This window comes from Bos mutus, chromosome 5, assembly GCF_027580195.1.
Source record: "Bos mutus isolate GX-2022 chromosome 5, NWIPB_WYAK_1.1, whole genome shotgun sequence".
Classification (NCBI taxonomy): Eukaryota; Metazoa; Chordata; class Mammalia; order Artiodactyla; family Bovidae; genus Bos; species Bos mutus.
In genome coordinates this window covers 79477705-79498886 of record NC_091621.1, presented here as the reverse complement: position 1 = coordinate 79498886, position 21182 = coordinate 79477705, and the positions used below count along the sequence as shown (strand labels likewise).

The 21182-nt window shown below is 42.9% G+C and overlaps 2 protein-coding genes across 3 annotated transcripts in view; both read left to right on the top strand.

Annotated features, from left to right (window-relative positions):
* PLBD1 (phospholipase B domain containing 1) overlaps positions 1-21182 on the top strand; it is an 89823-nt gene that overhangs the window by 14770 nt on the left and 53871 nt on the right. For both annotated transcript variants that reach the window (XM_070371129.1, XM_070371130.1), the window contains exon 2: positions 13261-13480. In XM_070371129.1, coding sequence (XP_070227230.1) covers positions 13261-13480 — 220 coding nt within the window. The remainder of the gene's footprint in view (positions 1-13260; positions 13481-21182) is intronic.
* LOC102284172 (hyaluronan synthase 2) lies at positions 4874-6538 on the top strand. Its single transcript, XM_005903613.2, has one exon. The coding sequence runs from the start codon at positions 4880-4882 to the stop codon at positions 6536-6538; it is 1659 nt and encodes a 552-aa protein (XP_005903675.2). The 5' UTR covers positions 4874-4879.

The following is a 21182-nucleotide window of genomic DNA, read 5'->3' as shown; positions in this document are numbered from 1 at the left end:
GGTATCCATTTATTTTAAGTCCTTTCAGAGAAGGAAAGGTGCAAAGCCAGGGTACAGAGAAGGAAGTTGAGTGACTGTGCTCATTGAACATGAAAGAGAAAAGCAATTCGAGGATCATAGTAAACTATTAGCTGAAACTAATCTGAATAGATTAAGTTGCAATTTTGCTTTTATATTTTCTCTGACATATGCTCTGCTTTCTCATGTATCTTTTTTCCCTCTATCTGACTGACTATATTAGGGGGAAATCGTATTGCTCAGGGTTGAAAACCACTTCCTCTTTCATAAATGAAGTGCTAGCAAACTTAGGTTCCAACTATGGGAAAGAGTGATTTCGGCCATGTATTACTGTTTTACGGATTCTAAGACAGTGTGACGAATTTTTTTTTTTAACTGAAAACAATTAACTTATAGAAAATATTAGAATACATAAAGAAAAGAAATTCAATTTGGGTGTTTGGGTTTTTACTTAGAAATCAAAAATTGATGGGGCTTCTTTTCATCTTTATTTGTGGAAGAAAAAACTTTTTTAGAAAGTAATATTCTCAATCATTCAATAAATATTTATCAAGTGCATTGATTCTAAGGATGTTACTGTTATAAATGTTTAAATCTCATTTTCACGAAGATGGCATTTGCCCCTTGGACATCTGAATGTCCTCTAGGCTTCTTACCCGAGCTTGAGGACATAACGACTTGAGTTATTTTAGACTAACTTCTGTGAATGTTCAGGTAAATTTCACTTTGGGGTCAGGAACACACACATGTAATCTAGATCCATCACAGAAACAGTATTGTGCCAGCTCTAGCATTCCCAGGATATGGGGTCATCAGCAAAAGTGGCCCCTACCTTCACAGAGCCTGCATAGAGCAAGGCTGAGATTAGAATTATGTGATATTTTTCTACCTTTTTGCTATTACAGTTTCCACACCAGTCACTTCACAACGTGGGGATTTTTTTTTTTTTTAATAGAAAAGCATAAGGCTTAAACTAATCAAGTATTTAAGAAAAAAAAATTTTTTTAAAGGCATGAGACTGGACAACCAGGAAGAGTTGATATATGGAGAAAACATTGAGGAACGGAGGACATCAATTAGGGGTAGCACAAGAAACTCAGATTTTGGCTTAATTCTCAAAGCACTTGCTAAATTGGTCAGTGTGTTAGCAGTAAATTTTTCTCATTGAATTCTCTTGAGGACTGGGTAAAAAAAAATTTTTTTTCCCATATATGGGGGCACATGAATGTCAAAAAAGCACAGATTTGCAGAAGTTTATTATTTGTGGTAAGAAAAGGGGGTAGTACCAGTAACAGTGAAACAGCCATCCTTTCTCATTTCCCTCCAAGGTCACTGGTGGTAAGGGTGGATGAGAATGCAGGAGAAAAGCTGGGAAGGGGCTGAGGCTGTAGCATTCATGGTCCAAGATCAGTTTGGAAAGCATATTTATTATATTTGGGAGGAGCAGAAAGGATGTTTCTGTAGATGTTGCCCACAATTATCCAACTATGGTCAATTGACTCAGTAACAATTGGACTCTCTTTCATGACCAGAGCTTCCCTGGTGGCTCAGATGGTAAAGCGTCTGCCTGCAATGTGGGAGACCCGGGTTCGATCCCTGGGTTGGGAAGATCTCCTGGAGAAGGAAATGGCAACCCACTCCAGTATTCTTGCCTGGAGAATCCCAGGGACGGAGGAGCCTGGTAGGCTACAGTCTATGGGGTCGCAGAGAGTCGGACACGACTGAGCGACTTCACTTCACTTGACTTCAAGACCAGAAACCTGGTGAATAGGTGTTCTGCACCTGCCTCTGTTTATCACTGCCATTACTTCCACTTTACCATTTTCAAAGAAAACCCACCATTATGGGCATGACTTGACTGAGAACAACTGACTTTCCTGCTCAAGATCTTTCTTTAACAGTTATAACACTGGCTGATCAGGGCAGCTTGACCAAGTCCCAGTCTATCACCTTGTTGGGCCAAGGTGCCGTGATGCTCGAACAGTAAGATTCTAATTTTAGTGCTCATTTCATATACAGTTTTCCCTGGTGGTCCAGTGGTTAAAACACTGCACTCCCAATGCAGGGAGCCCGGGATTTGATCCCTGGTCAGGGAACTAAATCTTATGTGCTGCAACTAGGAGTTCGAATTCTGCAACCAAAGATTCCACATGCCTCAGCCAAATAAATAAAATACTGAGTCAGTTTTGAATGTTGAAAGCAGATAACTGTATTTAAATATTGTATCTGAGCTTTCTAGTATCTTAACCACTAAAAACTTAGTATGTCCAAAACTAAACATATGCTCCCTCCCAGACATGTTTCCCTTCTGCTCCCTCTCTCAAGTGATGATACAATACCCATCTGCTGAGTCCCAGCCCAGAATCTGAGTCATTCTGGCCTCCTCCCACCTCCCTGATGACCTGAATATAAAGTTTCTCTTTAACCTGAGCAGCTGTGCAATGGTTTCTTAGGCAGAGAAATGAATGCTGTGTATACCATTTCTTTTCTTCATTTTGCTCTCTTCCTATGTCCTCCTCCCTTTTATAGATATTTATTGAATACCTATGGCTTCCCAGGTGGCTCAGTGGTAAAGAACCCACTTACCAATACAAGAGACATGGGTTCATTCCCTGGATTGGAAGATCCCCTGGAGAAGGAAATGGCAACCCACTCCAGTATTCTTGCCTGGAAAATCCCATGGACAGAGGAGCCTGGCAGGCTACAATCCATAGGGTCGCAGAAGAGTCGGACATGACTTAGCGACTAAACAGCAACAAAAATTGAGTACTTGTTGTGGGCCAGACACTGTATTAGGTACTGAGGAAACAAGTTCACAGACTGGGAGCAGGAGCAGACGTGTAAGTAACATTAGACCAGCAGACCTACATACAAGGTACATAGAGCTTGTAGAGCGAGTCAGTCCCTATAAAGGGGGTGCTGCTTCCTGAGTCTTAAATAACAGTTTTGAGATTACTCAGTAGTCAACAAGGGGGCAAATCTCAGGCAGAGGAAACAGCATATGCAAAGTCAGAGTGTTGGACCAGCTCATGGTAGGCCGGAGAACTGTGTGTAATGGTTTCGAGATCACATGGAGTGCAAGAGGTGGTGGATGAAACTAGAAAGGTAGGCAGAAACCAGGTCATGAAGGACAAAGAGGATAAGTCAAAGAATTTTAATTCTAGGAAGTAGAAGCTGTTGACAATTGGGGGTAATCAAGTCAACAAATTAGTTTTGCATTTTAGAAAGGTCACTCTGGCAAAGTATGAAAAATGGATTAAAAGTCAGAGATACCTGGGGGAAAAAACCTCTTCAAAGTTTAGGCTAGCTGTGATATCGAAACTAGCATAGCAATGGTCTTCCCTGTGTCTCAATAGTAGAGAATCTACCTGCCAATGCAGGAGACACGGGTTCAATCCCTGGTTCTGGAAGATCCCACGTTCTGTGGAATAACAAACCCTGTGCACTGCAACAACCGAGCCTGTGCTCTAGAACCCGGAAGCTACAACTACTGAGCCTGTGTGTGGCAATTACTGAAACCCAAGCATCCTAGATGCTGTTCTCTGCAAGAGAAGCCACCACAATGAGAAACACAAGCATCGCAACTACAGAGCAGCCCCTGCCTGCCACAACTAGAGAAAAGCCGGTGTGCAGCAACAAAGACGCAGCACAGCCAAAAACAAATAAATTTATTTTTTAGAAACTAGCATAGAAAGGTAGAGCTAAGGAGGCACTTACTAACAGGAGTGCTATTTAGGAGGTTTTGATTAAATATAAGTTGTGGAGGAGAGAGGAGACCTGGATGGACTTGGGTTTTAGGCTGAAAGACACAGAGCTAGAAAGCAGATTGGAAGAGAATATGAGTTTTGCTTTAGATATTTTTAATTTCTAGTGCTAAAGGAATCATCCAGAAGGTATTAACCATTGTGCTGTTGGGGATAAAGTGGAACTCCTGGGAAAAGTAAGGAAAAGGCAAGTAGAGGAGGTGGTGATTCAGAAGTGATTGTTATTCCAGAGGCCATGGGAGGAAAGAGCTTTAAGAATAAGTGGTCACCAGGGACATGTGCTTTTGGAAGTTCATGTGACATTAGGATTCAAGAATTTCATTTGTGATCCAGAGAGGGCTGCTGTGGTTGGTTAGCTTAGAGCTGCAAGACAGTGGAGCACGTTAATATCCTGAATGGGGATGAAGCACTGCAGAGAGGGAGCTTTAGGGTACATGAGCAAGAAGATATAGGGTGCAGTGAAGTTCCTAATGAAAGTGACAGATCCACTTAAGGAAAGTGGTGGGACTCAGAGCATGGGTGGAGGGATGGAGGAGACCAAGAAGGGTGAGATGGACACAGGAGCTGTGAGGATCAATTCACAAAATTATCAAGAACTTGAGGAATCCACAGGTGATAGCTTCTATCATTTCTACAAAGTAAGAATCTAATGTCATTTGTGAAGAATTAAGCAGGATACCCCCTTCCATTGAAGGAGGCAGAAAGGCCACAGCCAGGAGGAAGAAATCAAGGCATCTGAAAAGAGTTAACCAGACCTGGCTTCCAGCAAGCCACTGACTCAGGACTTGAACCAGGCCCTGCCAAAGACTTTCTCCCAATTCTACACTTCCTGGGTTCTGTTGAGTTTTCACCAGGCCTTTTTTTTTTTTTTTAATACAAAAGAGAGAAGAGACTTTCCAGTATTAAGGGAGGGGAACTAGAGAATAAAATAAAAAAACTCCTCAATCTTTTTTAAATGTTGTGTTTAAAAAAGGTTTTTTTGGTCCATTGTCTCAAATTCATCTGATCTCCTATTAGCTCAGTTTTGGATACTGACTGCCGCCGACCCTCCAGGACAGACAGGCTGAGGACAACTTTATGACCCAGAGCCGAACAAGATGCACTGTGGGAGGTTACTATGTATCCTGAGAATAATTGGAACCACACTTTTTGGAGTTTCTCTCCTCTTTGGAATCACAGCTGCTTATATTGTTGGCTACCAATTTTTCCAAACGGATAATTACTATTTCTCTTTTGGGCTATACGGTGCAGTTTTAGTATCACACCTTGTCATCCAAAGCCTGTTTGCCTTTTTGGAGCACCAGAAAATGAAAAAATCTCTAGAAACCCCCGTTAAGTTGAACAAAACTGTTGCTCTTTGCATTGCTGCATATCAAGAAGATCCAGGCTACTTACAGAAATGTTTGCAATCTGTGAAAAGGCTAACCTACCCCAGCATTAAAGTTGTCATGGTCATAGATGGAAACTCAGAAGATGACCTTTACATGATGGACATCTTCAGTGAAGTCATGGGCAGGGACATGTCAGCCACGTATATCTGGAAGAGCAACTTCCACATGAAGGGTCCTGGTGAGAGAAATGAGTCACATAAAGAGAGCTCACAACATGTCACCCAGTTGGTCTTGTCCAGCAAGAATATCTGCATCATGCAAAAATGGGGTGGTAAAAGAGAAGTCATGTACACGGCTTTCAGAGCACTGGGACGGAGTGTGGATTATGTACAGGTCTGTGATTCAGACACCATACTTGACCCTGCCTCATCGGTGGAGATGGTAAAGGTTTTAGAAGAAGATCCCATGGTTGGAGGTGTTGGAGGAGATGTCCAGATTTTAAACAAGTATGATTCCTGGATCTCTTTCCTCAGCAGTGTGAGATACTGGATGGCTTTTAACATAGAAAGAGCCTGTCAGTCTTATTTTGGGTGTGTCCAGTGCATTAGCGGACCCCTAGGAATGTACCGAAACTCCTTACTGCAGGAATTTGTGGAAGACTGGTACAATCAAGAATTTATGGGCAGCCATTGTAGTTTCGGAGATGACAGGCACCTAACGAACCGAGTGCTGAGTCTGGGCTATGCAACGAAATACACAGCTCGATCCAAGTGCCTTACTGAAACACCTAAGGAATATCTCAGATGGTTAAACCAGCAGACCCGTTGGAGCAAGTCCTACTTCCGAGAGTGGCTGTACAACGCGATGTGGTTCCACAAACATCACCTGTGGATGACCTATGAAGCCGTCATCACTGGGTTCTTCCCTTTCTTTCTCATTGCCACAGTAATCCAGCTCTTCTACAGGGGTAAAACTTGGAACATACTCCTCTTCTTATTAACTGTCCAGTTAGTGGGTCTCATAAAATCATCTTTTGCCAGCTGCCTTAGAGGAAACACCATCATGGTCTTCATGTCCCTCTACTCCATGTTATACATGTCAAGTTTACTTCCCACCAAGATGTTTGCAATTGCAACGATTAACAAAGCTGGGTGGGGTACTTCTGGAAGGAAGACCATTGTTGTTAATTTAATAGGACTCATCCCTGTAACAGTTTGGTTCACAATCCTCCTGGGTGGTGTGGTTTTCACCATTTATATGGAATCTAAAAAGCCATTCTCAGAGTCGAAGCAGACAGTTGTAATTGTAGGAACATTGCTGTATGTATGCTACTGGGTCCTGTTTTTGACACTGTATGTTGTTGTCATCAAGAAGTGTGGCAGGCGGAGGAAGGGACCACAGTACAGCGTGGCGCTTGATGTATGATCTTACATTTGGTGTTTGCAGTTATAGATGCAGACACATGCACACAATCTTCATCCCTCCAAGGGACTGCACGGTGTCTTGGCATCAAATATTGCCACCAAAGGAGACATATCGCTGCTGCTAGGACTTGAACAAAGACATTTGTATGGGTTTATTTTAATTCTGCCAAAGTAAAGTGACATGTCAAGAAGGATGAGTCAGATTTAACCTGCTATTTCTATGAAAATGGGAAGAATTCTTTGTTCATGCACTCTTTCTTTACTTTACATTTGCCTAACAGTGTTCTGCCCTATGGGAGAAGGCGATGGCACCCCACTCCAGTTCTCTTGCCTGGAAAATTCCTTGGGCAGAGGAGCCTGGTGGGCTGCAGTCCATTGGGTCGCTAAGAGTCAGACACGACTGAGTGACTTCACTTTCACTTTTCACTTTCATGCACTGGAGAAGGAAATGGCAACCCACTCCAGTGTTCTTGCCTGGAGAATCCCAGGGACGGGGGAGCCTGGTGGGCTGCCGTCTATGGGGTCGCACAGAGTCGGAGACGACTGAAATGACTTAGCAGCAGCAGTAGCAGTTCTGCCCTATATACCTCGCTAGTGATAACTTACATGGGTTGTTGTTGTTCGGTGGCTAAGTTGTGCCCAACTCTTAGCGACCCCATTGATGGCAGCACACCAGGCTTTCCAGTCCTTCACTATCTCCTTGGATTTGCTCAAACTCATGTCCACTGAGTTATTATGGAAGAAAAGGATTTTGAAACTCAAGGGAAATTTCTTTCAACACATACAACCCTAACTTATGGACTGTGTTTGTAGCTATTTTTTTTTTTTTTTAGAAAAGTTTTCTGTCTAACTACCAAGTGAAATGCCAAAGGATATTTTACAGACTGTACTTTTATATAATTGTACTGTTTTAGAAGTTTGTATGCCAATCTTAAAACAAATTGTGCATATTTTTATATTTTACTCCTCTGCCAAAATTCACCTATTCTTCCTTTTTTAAAAATAAATAGATTCTGAAAAAATTCATACTTGAAAAATGTCTACCCAAAATGTGAAGCTTGGTTGACTGATATTATTCATGATAGAAAGAATAAAGTGTTTCTTTCTCTCTACTTTTAAAATTGAATAGTTAATTTCTGTGAAAAGGTGCTTAAACTTTCAATATTTTAATTTTTTTTCATTTATTTTTAAATATTTATTTATTTGGGAGCTCTTGTAACTGTTTATTTAGTTGCAGCACATGGGATCTTCCAACTTCATTGCAGCACGTGTGATCTTTAGTTGAGGCATGTGGGATCTAGTTCCCTGAGCAAGGTCCCGTACATTGGGAACAAGGAGTCTTAACCCCTCCCACTGAACCACCAAGAAAGTCCCTTTCTTCATTTGTCTTCAGTCAGTTCAGTTCAGTCGCTCAGTCGTGTCCAACTCTTTGCAATCCCATGAATTGCAGCACTCCAGGCCTCCCTGTCCATCACCAACTCTCGGAGTTCACTCAAACTCATGTCCATCGAGTCAGTGATGCCATCCAGCCATCTCATCCTCTGTCATCCCCTTCTCCTCCTGCCCCCAATCCCTCCCAGCATCAGAGTCTTTTCCAATGAGTCAACTCTTCACATGAGGTGGCCAAAGTATTGGAGTTTCAGCTTTAGCATCAGTCCTTCCAATGAAGACCCAGGACTGATCTCCTTTAGAATGGACTGTTTGGATCTCCTTGCAGTCCAAGGGACTCTCAAGAGTCTTCTCCAACACCACAGTTCAAAAGCATCAATTCTTCGGTGCTCAGCTTTCTTCACAGTCCAACTCTCACATCCATACATGACCACTGGAAAAACCATAGCCTTGACAAGACGGACCTTTGTTGGCAAAGTAATGTCTCTGCTTTTCAATATACTATCTAGGTTGGTCATAACTTTCCTTCCAAGGAGTAAGCGTCTCTTAATTCCATGGCTGCAATCACCATTTGCAGTAATTTTGGAGCCCCCCAAAATAAAATCTGACACTGTTTCCACTGTTTCCCCATCTCTCTGCCATGAAGTGATGGGACCAGATGCCATGATCTTAGTTTTCTGAATGTTGAACTTTAAGCCAACTTTTTCACTTTCATCTTTCACTTTCATCAAGAGGCTTTTTAGTTCCTCTTCACTTTCTGCCACAAGGGTAGTGTCATCTGCATATCTGAGGTTATTGAGATTTCTCCCAGCAATCTTGATTCCAGTTTGTGCTTCTTCCAGCCCACCATTCTCATTTATCTTAGAAAAGGCCAATATATCTGTCACACTTTGGAAGTAGAAATTCATACTTACATGTACCAAAAAGAAGTCCTTGAAAAGCAAAGCCAAGTGGGTAGAAAAACACAATTTTTTCATAAGATTGAAAAAAAAAAAAGCAAGTGCTTGATCTCAAAAGAAAGCACTAGGTATCCAGCAATAGATGAAATTTATGTATCAAAGATAGTCTTTCGAGATTCTCATAGTGTTTTTCCAGGCCAAGAAGAAGTGGGAAAAATTATCTGTGTAATTTGGACAAATACAGTACAGTTCATCATTTTGTTCTGTGACGTGTATTCACTGGATCCTGTCCATATGTTGAACATACTTCACCTACCTTTTTTTTTCCCCAAAGTTTTTTTTTTTTTCCAAAGTTCACTTTGTTGTTGTTTAGTCGCTAAGTTGTGTCCAACTCTTTGCGACCTCCTGGACTGCAGCATGCCAGGCTCCCCTGTCCCTCAACGTCTCCCGGAGTTTGCTCAAATTCATGTCCATGAGGTTTATATGGGTGAGTGGGATAAATTATAACAAGGATAAAGCATAGAGTACGCACAAAGCACGCTAGTAAAGTAATGCTCAAAATTCTCCAAGCCAGGCTTCAGCAATACGTGAACTGTGAACTTCCAGATGTTCAAGTTGGTTTTAGAAAAGGGAGGGGAACCAGAGATCAAATTGCCAACATCTGCTGGATCATCAAAAAAGCAAGAGTTCCAGAAAAACATCTATTTCTGCTCTATTGACTATGCCAAAGCCTTTGACTGTGTGGATCACAATAAACTGTGGACAATTCTGAAAGAGATGGGAATACCAGATCACCTGACCTGCTTCTTGAGAAACCTATATGCAGGTCAGGAAGCAACAGTTAGAACTGGACATGGAACAACAGACTGGTTCCAAATAGGAAAAGGAGTATGCCAAGGCTGTATATTGTCACCCTGCTTATTTAACTTACATGCACAGTACATCATGAGAAACACTGGGCTGGAAGAAGCACAAACTGGAATCAAGATTGCTGGGAGAAATCTCAGTAACCTCAGATATGCAGAAGATACCACCCATGGCAGAAAGTGAAGAGGAACTAAAAGGCCTCTTGATGAAAGTGAAAGAAGAGAATGAGAAAGTTGTCTTAAAGCTCAACATTCAGAAAATGAATATCACGGCATCTGGTCCCATCACTTCATGGCAAATAGATGGGTAAACAGTGGAAACAGTGTCAGATTTTATTTTTGGGGGCTCCAAAATTACTGCAAATGGTGATTGCAGCCATGGAATTAAAAGACGCTTACTTCTTGGAAGGAAAGTTAATGACCAACCTAGATAGCATATTCAAAAGCAGAGACATTACTCTGCCAACAAAGGTCCGTCTAATCAAGGCTATGGTTTTTCCAGTGGTCATGTATGGATGTGAGAGTTGGACTGTGAAGAAAGCTGAGCACCGAAGAATTGATGCTTTTGAACTGTGGTGTTGGAGAAGACTCTTGAGAGTCCCTTGGACTGCAAGGAGATCCAAACAGTCCATTCTAAAGGAGATCAGTCCTGGGTCTTCATTGGAAGGACTGATGCTAAAGCTGAAACTCCAATACTTTGGCCACCTCATGTGAAGAGTTGACTCATTGGAAAAGACTCTGATGCTGGGAGAGATTGAGGGCAGGAGGAGAAGGGGATGACAGAGGATGAGATGGCTGGATGGCATCACCAACTTGATGGACATGAGTTTCAGTGAACTCCTGGAGTTGGTGATGGACAGGGAGGCCTGGTGTGCTGCAATTCATGGGGTTGCAAAGAGTCAGACACAACTGAGCAACTGAACTGAACTGAATTGAAAGCATATAGAGTCAAAACTGGCAGAATCAAGCTCCACCTATTGTTATTTAACTTTCTAGGAAAGATTTTTTCTGATTTATACAGATAACTGCTTCATCTCTTCTGTTTGGCCTACATAAATATGTTCACATAGTAGACGTGGTATCAAGGTTTAATATTAATAGCTGTATCAAGAATTGGCACATAAAAAATTGATGGATCAGGTACCCCCAGCTTTGTTCATTTAGCTACTCTGGGATCTTATTTATTCATTTTGATTTTTGAGATGACCCATCTTGCCTTGTAGCTGGTGCTCTGTAGACCTGTGTTAAAAACACAACTGAACACATGAAGAGCTGAATAAAAAGTATTGTAATGAAGCAGAAATGTGGAGAAGTGTTCAACCATGTGGTTCCTGCCTTTCTACTTCCTTTTTATGCAGACACCTATATTCACCCATCTTGCTTAAGAATAAAACTGCACAGCCTACCTTCAGAGTACAAAAAGGATAATGTTCTACAATGTATACTTGCACTGATTGGAGAGCTTGTGGAAAGCAAACAGACCATGCCATTAAGTGAGACAAAACCTTGAGTTTGCCTTTCTATTTATGTTCCAAGTTAAGCTTTCAGTTCAGTTTAGTTCAGTTCAGTCGCTCAGTCATGTCCGACTCTTTGCAACCCCATGAACTGCAGCACGACAAGCCTCCCTGTCCATCACCAACTCCCAGAGTTCACTCAAACTCATGTCCATTGAGTCGGTGATACCATCCAGCCATCTCATCCCCTCTCATCCCCTTCTCCTCCTGCCCCCAATCCCTCCCAGCATCAGAGTCTTTTCCAATGAGTCAACTCTTTGCATGAGGTGGCCAAAGTACTGAACTCCTTATTGCCAAATTCAGATTTAAATTGAAGAAAGTAGGGAAAACCACTAGACCATTCAGGTATGACCTAAATCAAATCCCTTATGATTATACAGCAGAAGTGAGAAATAGATTTAAGGGACTAGATCTGATAGATAGAGTGCCTGATGAACTATGGAATGAGGTTTGTGACATTGTACAGGAGACAGGGATCAAGACCATCCCCATGGAAAACAAATGCAAAAAAGCAAAATGGCTGTCTGAGGAGGCCTTACAAATAGCCAAGAAAAGAAGAGAAGCAAAAAGCAAAGGAGAAAAGGAAAGATACAAGCATCTGAAAGCAGAGTTCCAAAGAATAGCAAGGAGAGATAAGAAAGCCTTCTTCAGCGATCAATGCAAAGAAATAGAGGAAAACAACAGAGTGGGAAAGTCTAGAGATCTCTTCAAGAAAATTAGAGATACCAAGGGAACATTTCATGCAAAGATGGGCTCAGTAAAGGACAGAAATGGTATGGACCTAACAGAAGCAGAAGATATTAAGAAGAGGTGGTAAGAATACACAGAAAAAAACTGTACAAAAAAGAGCTTCACAACCCAGATAATCACGATGGTGTGACCACTCACATAGAGCCAGACATCCTGGAATGTGAAGTCAAGTGGACCTTAGAAAGCATCACTGTGAACAAAGCTAGTGGAGGTGATGGAATTCCATTTGAGCTATTTCAAATCCTGAAAGATGATGCTGTGAAAGTTAAGCTTAGTAACATTCAAATGTCAAATTCTCTGCTTCTTATAAAAGATGAATGAATTGCCTGAATTTATTTTAGCAACTATTCAGTGTATTTACATTGAATTTTTTGTAATATTTTTGATAAGAAAAAAAAAGAATTAAGCAGGAGAGATAGCGTAGAAAGTGAGAGAATGTGGATGCTTTGGCCCAACTATTGAGGGGGATGAAAAGGGCTGCAGACCAGGGTTGAACCCTATTCTGTTTTGAAAAACTGTATTTATTTTATTATTTATTTGGCTGCATTGGGTCTTAGTTGTAGCATGCACGATTTTCAGTGTGTAATGTGGGATTTTTTTGTTGCAGCACTTGGGCTCAGTAGTTGCAAAGCACAGGCTTACCTGCTCCAAGGCCTGTGGGATCCTAGTTCCCTGACCAGGGATTGAACCCAAGTCCCGGGCATTGCAAGGCAGACTTTCAACCAGGGAAATCTCAGATCTTATTCTTGGTTGAATGACAAGGAGGGTGAGAGGTCCAGCTCCTGCCTTGCCCAGAATTCCATCCCTAAGGTTGAGGCACTTAGACCGCCTTTCTGATGCTCCAACTACACCCCTACCTTTGACCTGGTTCTTTGTGCTGTAAGCTAATTGCCTTTGTTCAAGGCTCTGGTTTTCCCCCATTTGTAACAAGGACAAGGGCTTGCCAGGTGGCTCACTGGTAAAGAATCCACCTGCCAATGCAGGGTACATGGGTTTGATCACTGGGTCAGGAAGATCCAGTGAAGAAGATGACAACACACTCCACTGTTCTTGCCTGGGAAATCCCATGGACAGAGGAGCCTGGAGGGCTATAGTCCATGAGGTTGCAAAGAGTCATACATGACTTAAGAGACTGAACAACAACAATAACAAGGATAAACTATGGTGTGACAGATTTCCCAACTCTAATAGAATGAAACTCTTTAAAAGCAGATGTACTAGAATTGTTGGTTACACAGAAAAAGAAAGCCATCAGCCACTCAGTTCAATCGCATCCTAGCATTATTCCTTTTTCTTTTTTTCCAGGGGTCTACTATGCAACTGCGTACTGGATGCCTACTGAGAAGACAATACAAGTCAAAAATGTCCTAGACAGGAAGGGGGATGCCTATGGCTTTTACAATAACTCTGTGAAAACCACAGGCTGGGGTATCCTGGAGATCAAAGCAGGGTACGGTTCTCAATCCCTGAGCAATGAGATCATCATGTTTGCTGCCGGCTTTTTGGAGGGCTACCTCACTGCTCCGTAAGTACCCCAGGCATGGTAGAGAACTGCAAGGCAACCTCTGTCCCTTTCTTTTTTCAGCAGTATCATTTTTCTTCCTAGCATTGTACACTAGAATTGAAAAGTCACCGTGGTTCTTCTCATATGATAGAAACATCAGAATTACATTTACAGGGACTTCCTTGGCAGTCCAGTTGTTAAGACTCCGAGCAGGGGGCCTGGGTTCAATCCCTGCTTGGGGAACTAAGATCCTAAGTTCTGTGCAGTATGGCCAAAAGTTAAAAAAAAAAAAAAATCACAATTACATTTGTATCTATAATCATGCTGCCTAGAAGGAGCAAAGCCCCCAGTTGTGACATTTAAAACATTTCCCTCTCATGAAACTGTTGTAAAGACAGCTAAGTCATTTCATCTCACTAGTCATTTATTGTCAGGGAGAAAGCAAAAGGGAAGTGGAGTGGCTCTTTGAGAAGCACAAAACAGAGAGGATTAACTAAAATTTAATTAAAAATAAAATGTAAGAGCATTTATTTTTAACTGTTTCTTAGAATGATACTTTCAAGTGGGCAAATATTTTAAATTGAAATTTTGATGTCTTATCATGAATGTTCTATTGTTGTTTGATTCTTGAGTTCTTCCTTTGTCTAATGAAAATAACAAAAATGTAGTTATAATAATGCAATCATGATGCATCCTTTTTGGAGAACGCTTCCTTGAGGAAAGGAAAGTTGCAAATTATCAAACAAGCCTCATTCTTCCTTTGATATAAAATATCTTGAGGACTTGGCTTTCTTCTTTTTATGTTCTGTGACCTAGATCGCTGAGTGCAAGTTTAACCAAACCTCATTTTCCCCTATTACAGCCTTAGTCATAGTAAACACAGTGCTGGTCTTAATCTGTTTCTAAGTGCTGGCAATTATATCAAATGTTGAATGGCTAATTACTGGGCTCTGGCTGCTGTGTTTTTTTTTTAACCTTAAACTAAAAATTCCTGTTTTTATCTTTCTACCAAATTTTTATTACCTTGCCATACAAGTCCCCGTAGTAGGGAACTCTCTATTTGGAGATGTAGAAAACAATAAAGTGAATACAATGTTTAAAATCATGTTTAAAACTATTATTCTGCATATAACAATCCAGACTTTTTTCTTTTTCCCTCCAAATCCTTATCTGTTTCTGGATCCACTGAATTCTCATTGCATTCTTTTTAGAAGTTTTTATCTATTTATTTATTTTTGGCTGTGCTGGGTCTCGTTGCTGTGCAGGCTTTTCTCTAGTTGCGGAGAGTAGGAGCTCCTCTCTAGTTGTTGTGGGCAGGCTTCTCATTGTGGTGGCTTCTCTCATTACAGAGCACAGGCTCTAGGGCCCTCAGACCTCAGTAGTTGGGGCTCCCAGGCTTGAGAGCACAGGCTTAGTAGTTGAGGCACATGGGCTTAGTTGCCCCTCGGCTTGCGGAATCTTCCTGGATCAGGGATGGAATACAGGTGGAATCTGTCTGCATTGGCAGATGGATTCTTTACCACTGAGCCACCAGAGAAGCTCCTGATTTCAGACTCTGAATCCGCCTTCCCTAGGATCCTGTAGCAGCAGCCTGGGGATCGGGGATCAGGAGTGAGGGAGGGGCCAGCCTAGGAAGCTCACTCATTACAGGATCCTTGAGGAAACATTGGGAAATATTCTTGGCAGCATCTCTGCTGCAGAGAACACAGAAAAAGTAATTCAATCATTAATCCTATGGGAGTCTGAGAGGAAGGCACCCCTGTAGACCAGAGCAGCCAAGGGAGGCTTTGTGGAAGCAGTGAGTGATGAGAACCCTTAGGCTTTAGCCAAAATCATTCAAGGTGGAAGGTAACAGAAGGGAGCACTGAAGAAAGGCACTCAGTCTGAAGAAGTTGCATTTACAGTGACCAGGAGTGGAAGCTCCAAGTGAGCAAGCAGGGACATCTGGTTTGAAAAGGCAGATGACAGCCATGTCATGGAAGCTCTGGGTAGAGGCCCATGTGACGGTGGTCATTCTCTACTTCAAGCAGAGTTCTCTTGAATTGGAAAGACAGCCTCTTTGTTCATCTCCATCTAGGATTTGTGAGTGTGGAAACTCTCCCCAGCTGCTCATGATGGGCTTCCCCTGTAGGTGGTACTAGGAGTCTGAGAGGAGCTCTGCTCTTCGCAGGACTTTGTTGTATCTCACAGAGCCCGAGAAGATGCTGGTGAGCAGGAAGTTGCCTGATAAAGGATAGAAGAGGGTGGACGGAAGAGTGAGATCAATATTTGTATGTTTGAAGGAGAAGAAAAAGAAAGAGAGGAGGAGAGGACAAAAAGAAAAGAGGAAAGGAAGGAAGGAAGGATGGAACAGAACAGGAAAGAGGAGGAGGAGGAGGAGGAATAATTACAACCAAGGGATATCCCTGGCTGTTCAGCGGTTAGGACTCTGTGCTCTCTCTGCCGAGGGCCCAGGTTCAGTTGCTGGTTAGGGAACGAATTGCCCATGAGCTGTGCAACCAAATAAATAAATATATGCTACTATTTTTTTTTTAATTATAACCAAAACCCTCTGTTTATTTATTTTTTTTCAATGTATGTTTTGGCTATGCTGGGTCTTCACTGTGGCACACCGGCTTAGTTCCCCAACCAAGGATCAAACACAGGTTCCCTTCATTGGAAGGCAGATTCTTAACCACTGGACCACCAGGGAAGTCCCCCAAACCTATCTTTAGAAGGGCATTTCCCATAAGCTCCTTTCAGAGGCTGTCATTCTGACTGCATTACTGAGAAGTTCAGTAAGTAAGGGAATTTCTGAATCAGCACACATTCCAAGGCTCTGCTCTGTGCCTTGCTCAAAGCTTGGAGCCATGGGATACGATGCAGCAAGTGTCAAACAGACCCCTGGCAATGGGTTGGGGAAGAGGGAGGAGAGGGAAGAGGTTACCAGTTTCCTGCTTCCTCTCTGATATGGTCCATGGGGTGAAGGCTTAGTACACATTCTGTGGTGCAAGAGTTTAATTTGAAGGAAGTGCCAAATGGAGTAGAGAGCTGGGGCTCACAGAGACAAGAGCTTTTGCAGGGAGATAGGGTGGGAGAGGCGGGGTGGAGGGTGGTGGTGGTATGGTTGGTGAGTGGCAACTGGAAGGATTCCTGGAATCGAGACTCTTAGACTGAAGGCCCCATCAAAGAAGGACTGCAGCAGTAAGAGCTCCATGCACTGTCTCAGCTGAGCAGGAAGGCAGTGGGACTCCCTCTGAGCAAAAGTATCCAGCATTCTCTGAAGCAAAGCAGAAATAGCTTAAAATATCAACCCTCTGGAAGGACTGTAGCCACAAACCAATGGTGGAGAAACAAGTCACAGGCTAGAGTCTTTTGTTTTCAGCTACACTGCTGCTGCTGCTGCTGCTAAGGTGCTTCAGTCATGTCTGACTCTGTGTGACCCCATAGATGGCAGCCCACCAGGCTCCCCCATCCCTGGGATTCTCCAGGCAAGAACACTGGAGTGGGTTGCCATTTCCTTCTCCAATGCATGAAAGTGAAAAGTGAAAGTGAAGTCGCTCAGTCGTTTCTGACTCTTAGTGTCCCCATGGACTGCAGCCTACCAGACTCCTCTGCCCATGGGATTTTCCAGGCAAGAGTACTGGAGTGGGGTGCCATTGCCTTCTCTGTTCAGCTACACAAGGGGAGTTATATGAGAAGCAATAGCATCTTCATACCCAGGCATCATTTCATCCACTTAAAACATATACTGCTGGAGACTGTTTTGCAAAGTACAGTCCCACGTACCCAGACACAGCCTTGGTGCTAGGGCAAAGAAGGTGAGTTTGTGCCAGAGGCCAGAAGAAAGAGCTGCCTTGTTTCCCTCTCATTTTACAGAGTTGCTCAGGCAGCTACCAAGAGCAGTAGAAGGTATAGGCCTACCACTTTCTTCCATGTTTAAAATGGAGTGTTCCTTATAGTCTCCTGAACCTCCTAAGGGCAGAAGTGTGTGGAAGGTTGGAGATCGTGGAATGAACGACTTGAGATAGACAAGGATGTTGGTTTGACAACCTCGGAAAATATCATTTGAAATATGAAATATTCAAGAAACCAAATCAAAATGCAAAGACATATCCTCATATGCTCCATCATCGCCTTTGAAGCATTCTGCAATTTGCTGCTTCTCTGAACTTTTACAACATTCTCCTGGGTCCAGCCCTTTGTATCAATACTTTATCCTGAAGCTCACGGCCATCTACCTGCGCTGCTTCTGCAGGGTGATCTTGTGTGGAGCAGCAGCACATCAGCTTAGAGCAGGCACTCACTGTTTTCAGGGGTTTCTCTCACTGGTTTGCTCTTCTTCATGCTCTACTCTTCCTCTTCTTTCCCTGCCCCACTCCCATCGCCCGAGGACCCCCCTCCCTGTGTGGTGCACCACGAATTTCACATGTGCCCATGAGCCGTGCCATGATGCTCCTTCTGCCTCTTGCTCATCCCCTTCCTAGCAACTCTTCGAACTATGATTCCTAAGAGCCAGATGCTGCTCTTCACATCTCTACCGGTCAAAATACTGCTCAACCTCCAAGACCCATCTCAGATGCTGTCTCCTTGATGAAGCTCTTCCTGACTCCATTTCTACTGGGTCAAAGCCCCATCTTTCTCCTCCACCATCTGTTAGTGCTTTGGGGACAGGGTCCCCATCTTTCATCTGTGCATACCCAAGAAGCCCAGCACAGCACTTCTGCCACCAGCACTTACTTAACAGGCTTGTTAAGTTGAACTGAATCCTGTTGTTGTTCCAGTTTTATTAGAGATGAATCAGAAGTGTGAGCTACCTATTTCCATGTAATGCCCTGTCTAGCAGCCTTGGCCAGATGGAATTTTTTCCTCCTTTTTTCTTTTTTTTTAAACTCTACTGGGGTGGCTCCCTAAGAGTTGCAAATTAAGAGTCTCTGATGGCTCACTAATGAGGTAAAAGCTGATAAACAGCCATAGATTGGTTTTTAATAAAATGAGTCATGAGACCTTTGTGGAAAGAATGGTGATGAGGGTGTGGAGACCTGGTCTGCTCTAGTTTTTAGCAAAGCAGCTTATCTCATGCATTGCTGGAGCAGCTGCAGAAATGACTTCTTCAGGGTTTACGCAGCTTGGGTGAGTGAATTCCATGCAGCCAACACTTGTGAATATTACCTTGTGCTGGGCTCTGGGAACAGAGAGACAGTGGGGAGTGAGTTCCTCAGTACTTTGCTCACTCTTTTTAAGTTAATGTGTTGACACAACAGTTGCTGAAACTATGATGAAAAGATATTCTAGCAAGATTTTGACACAAGTAGAGAAAGTAGGGAAAGCAGTCAAAAGGTGGAACCTTTTCAATGTTTGTCTTACCATCAGATACTTCAAGAATCTCCTCCATACCCCCAAACTTGCTCCTTCTGATATTAGAAACTGACTATGGCTTCTGGTCAAGGCTGTAGACACAGCAAAGATAAGTAAGACACAGTTCCACCCTTAAAATTATCAAATGACACATCAACCAGTAATTATTTGGAAATTAACATGAACCACAAAATGGTGATGATGATGATAACGACTGGCATATATATATAATTTAAAATATGTCAAGCATTGTTCAAAACATTTTATATATGTTATATTACTTGTATGAGGTGTGTGTATGCTCAGTTGTGTCTGACTCTTTGCGACCCGTGGGCCGTAGCCCACCAGGCTCCTCTGTCCATGGGCTTCTCCAGGCAAGAATACTGGAAAGTGAACATGAAAGTGAAGTCACTCAGTCGTGTCCGACTCTTAGCAACCCCATGGACTACAGCCCACCAGGCCCTCCGTCCATGGGATTTTCCAGGCAAGAGTACTGGAGTGGGGTGCCATTGCCTTCTCCATTAACATCGGCTAGGCATATTATATTTACTTGGAGCTGGTATACTTGGTGACAGCCTTAGTGCCCTCGGACACGGCGTGCTTGGCCAGCTCCCCAGGTAGCAGCAAGCTCACGGTGGTCTGGATCTCCCTGGAGTGGGTTGCTATTTCCTCCTCTAGGCGATCTTCCTGACCCAGGAATTGAATGCACGACTCTTGTGTCTCCTGCATTGGCAAGTGGATTCTTTACCACTGAGCCATCTGGGAAGCCCATTAAATTATTTCATCCATAACAGTGCTATAAGATATATATTATTATTATCTTCCTATCATTGATGAGAAAACTAGGGCACAGAGAAGTTCAGTAACTAGCTGAAAGTCACAAAGCTAGTAAGCAGAAGCCAGGTTTGGAAACAAGCTATCTGGCTATGGAGTCCACGCACATGCACACAACACGTACAAACACAAATAGATTAATCACAATGGGAAATACTACAGGAGCCCGTTCCTACTAAAGGAAGTAGGAAATCAAAACAGCTAGGAAAGAGTAGGAGAGAGCTCCTGACAAGCACTAAGTGAAACTCACTCAGTTGTGTCCGACTCTTTGCGACCCCATGGACTGTAGCCCACCAGGCTTTTCTGTCCATGTCATTTTCCAGGCAAGAATGCTGGAGTGGGCTATACCATATCAAGTGATATGGTATTAACATAATGCAGATAGATTCAAGGAAAAGTGGGCATACGAGTGTGTGAGAGATGGAAAGGTGGGTGAAGTCTCCACCAGCTTAGGAGGAAACTTACTGACTTTACACACCATAGGAGCTGGAGCTAAATCTAACACATCCTTGATCCGGAGACTGGTGTGGGTTCTGTTTGATGAGAATTCAGAGACATGGAGAAGCTGGGAGTCTTTCATATAGTCGAAGAGCCCTGAAGGAGTAGGTCGAGCTTTGAGCTCAGAATTCAAAGCCTCTGCTCTTATCTGCTGTCCGGTGTTGCTATAACACACACGAAATGTAGAGTCCCAGGGCCAAGGGTCAGAGAAGGGCCTCAGCCTTCTGAGGGGGCTGTGAGTGGACTGTGTTCCTCAGGGCCCCTAGATGGGGCAGAATCAGGCGAAGCCTCCATTTCTGATCTCAAGGTACAGGTTTCTCTTCACCTGCTCTGAATGTCAGAATCAAAAAATTTAGCCCTCACCCAAAAAAGAAAGAAGCAATTTTAATAATCCTAGCCTAATTACCCTCCTCTATCTCCATCTGTCCTGTCTACTGTGCTGTGGACCTCTCAGCTCCACCCCCAAGTCAGGGTGAATGTTCCTCTGTTTCAGGGTTTCTCAGCCTCAGCACTTTAACATCAGGGATTGAATTATCCTTTGTTGTGCATTGTAGGATGTTTAGCAACGTCCTTGCTATGTACCCACTAGATGCCAATTGCACCTTCCCTCCCCCTATTGTGACAATGAAATATGTCTCCAGACATTGCCAAATGGATGGAAAAATCACTCCAGTTGAGAAACATGGCCTGTATTGAAATAGACTGAAAAGTAGAGAGGATCTGGAACTCTGAATGGAGCTGGGCAAGACGCAGTGGTGGAGACCTCAGCTAAAATGTATGACTTTTGTTTCTTTACCTGAGTGACCACTGTGGGTCAATAGCCCACAAACTATTTTTTTCCAAAAAAAAAACTTCATTTTCACTTAAATCATTTTAATGTTAAGAGCCCATTCCTCCTCATGGCAAGAAATGTGACCATAGTTATTTCAATAAGAACAAAATAATTTATCATTGAGACTAAGTCAGTTCAAAATAGGCTTCCCAGGTAGTCCTAGGGGAATGAATCTGCCTGCCAATACAGGAGCATAAGAGACATGAGTTTAATCCCTGGGTT

Coding starts and splice junctions, on each gene's coding strand:
- LOC102284172 (XM_005903613.2), top strand. CDS start 4,880: ATGCACTGTGGGAGGTTACTATGTATCCTGAGAATAATTGGAACCACA.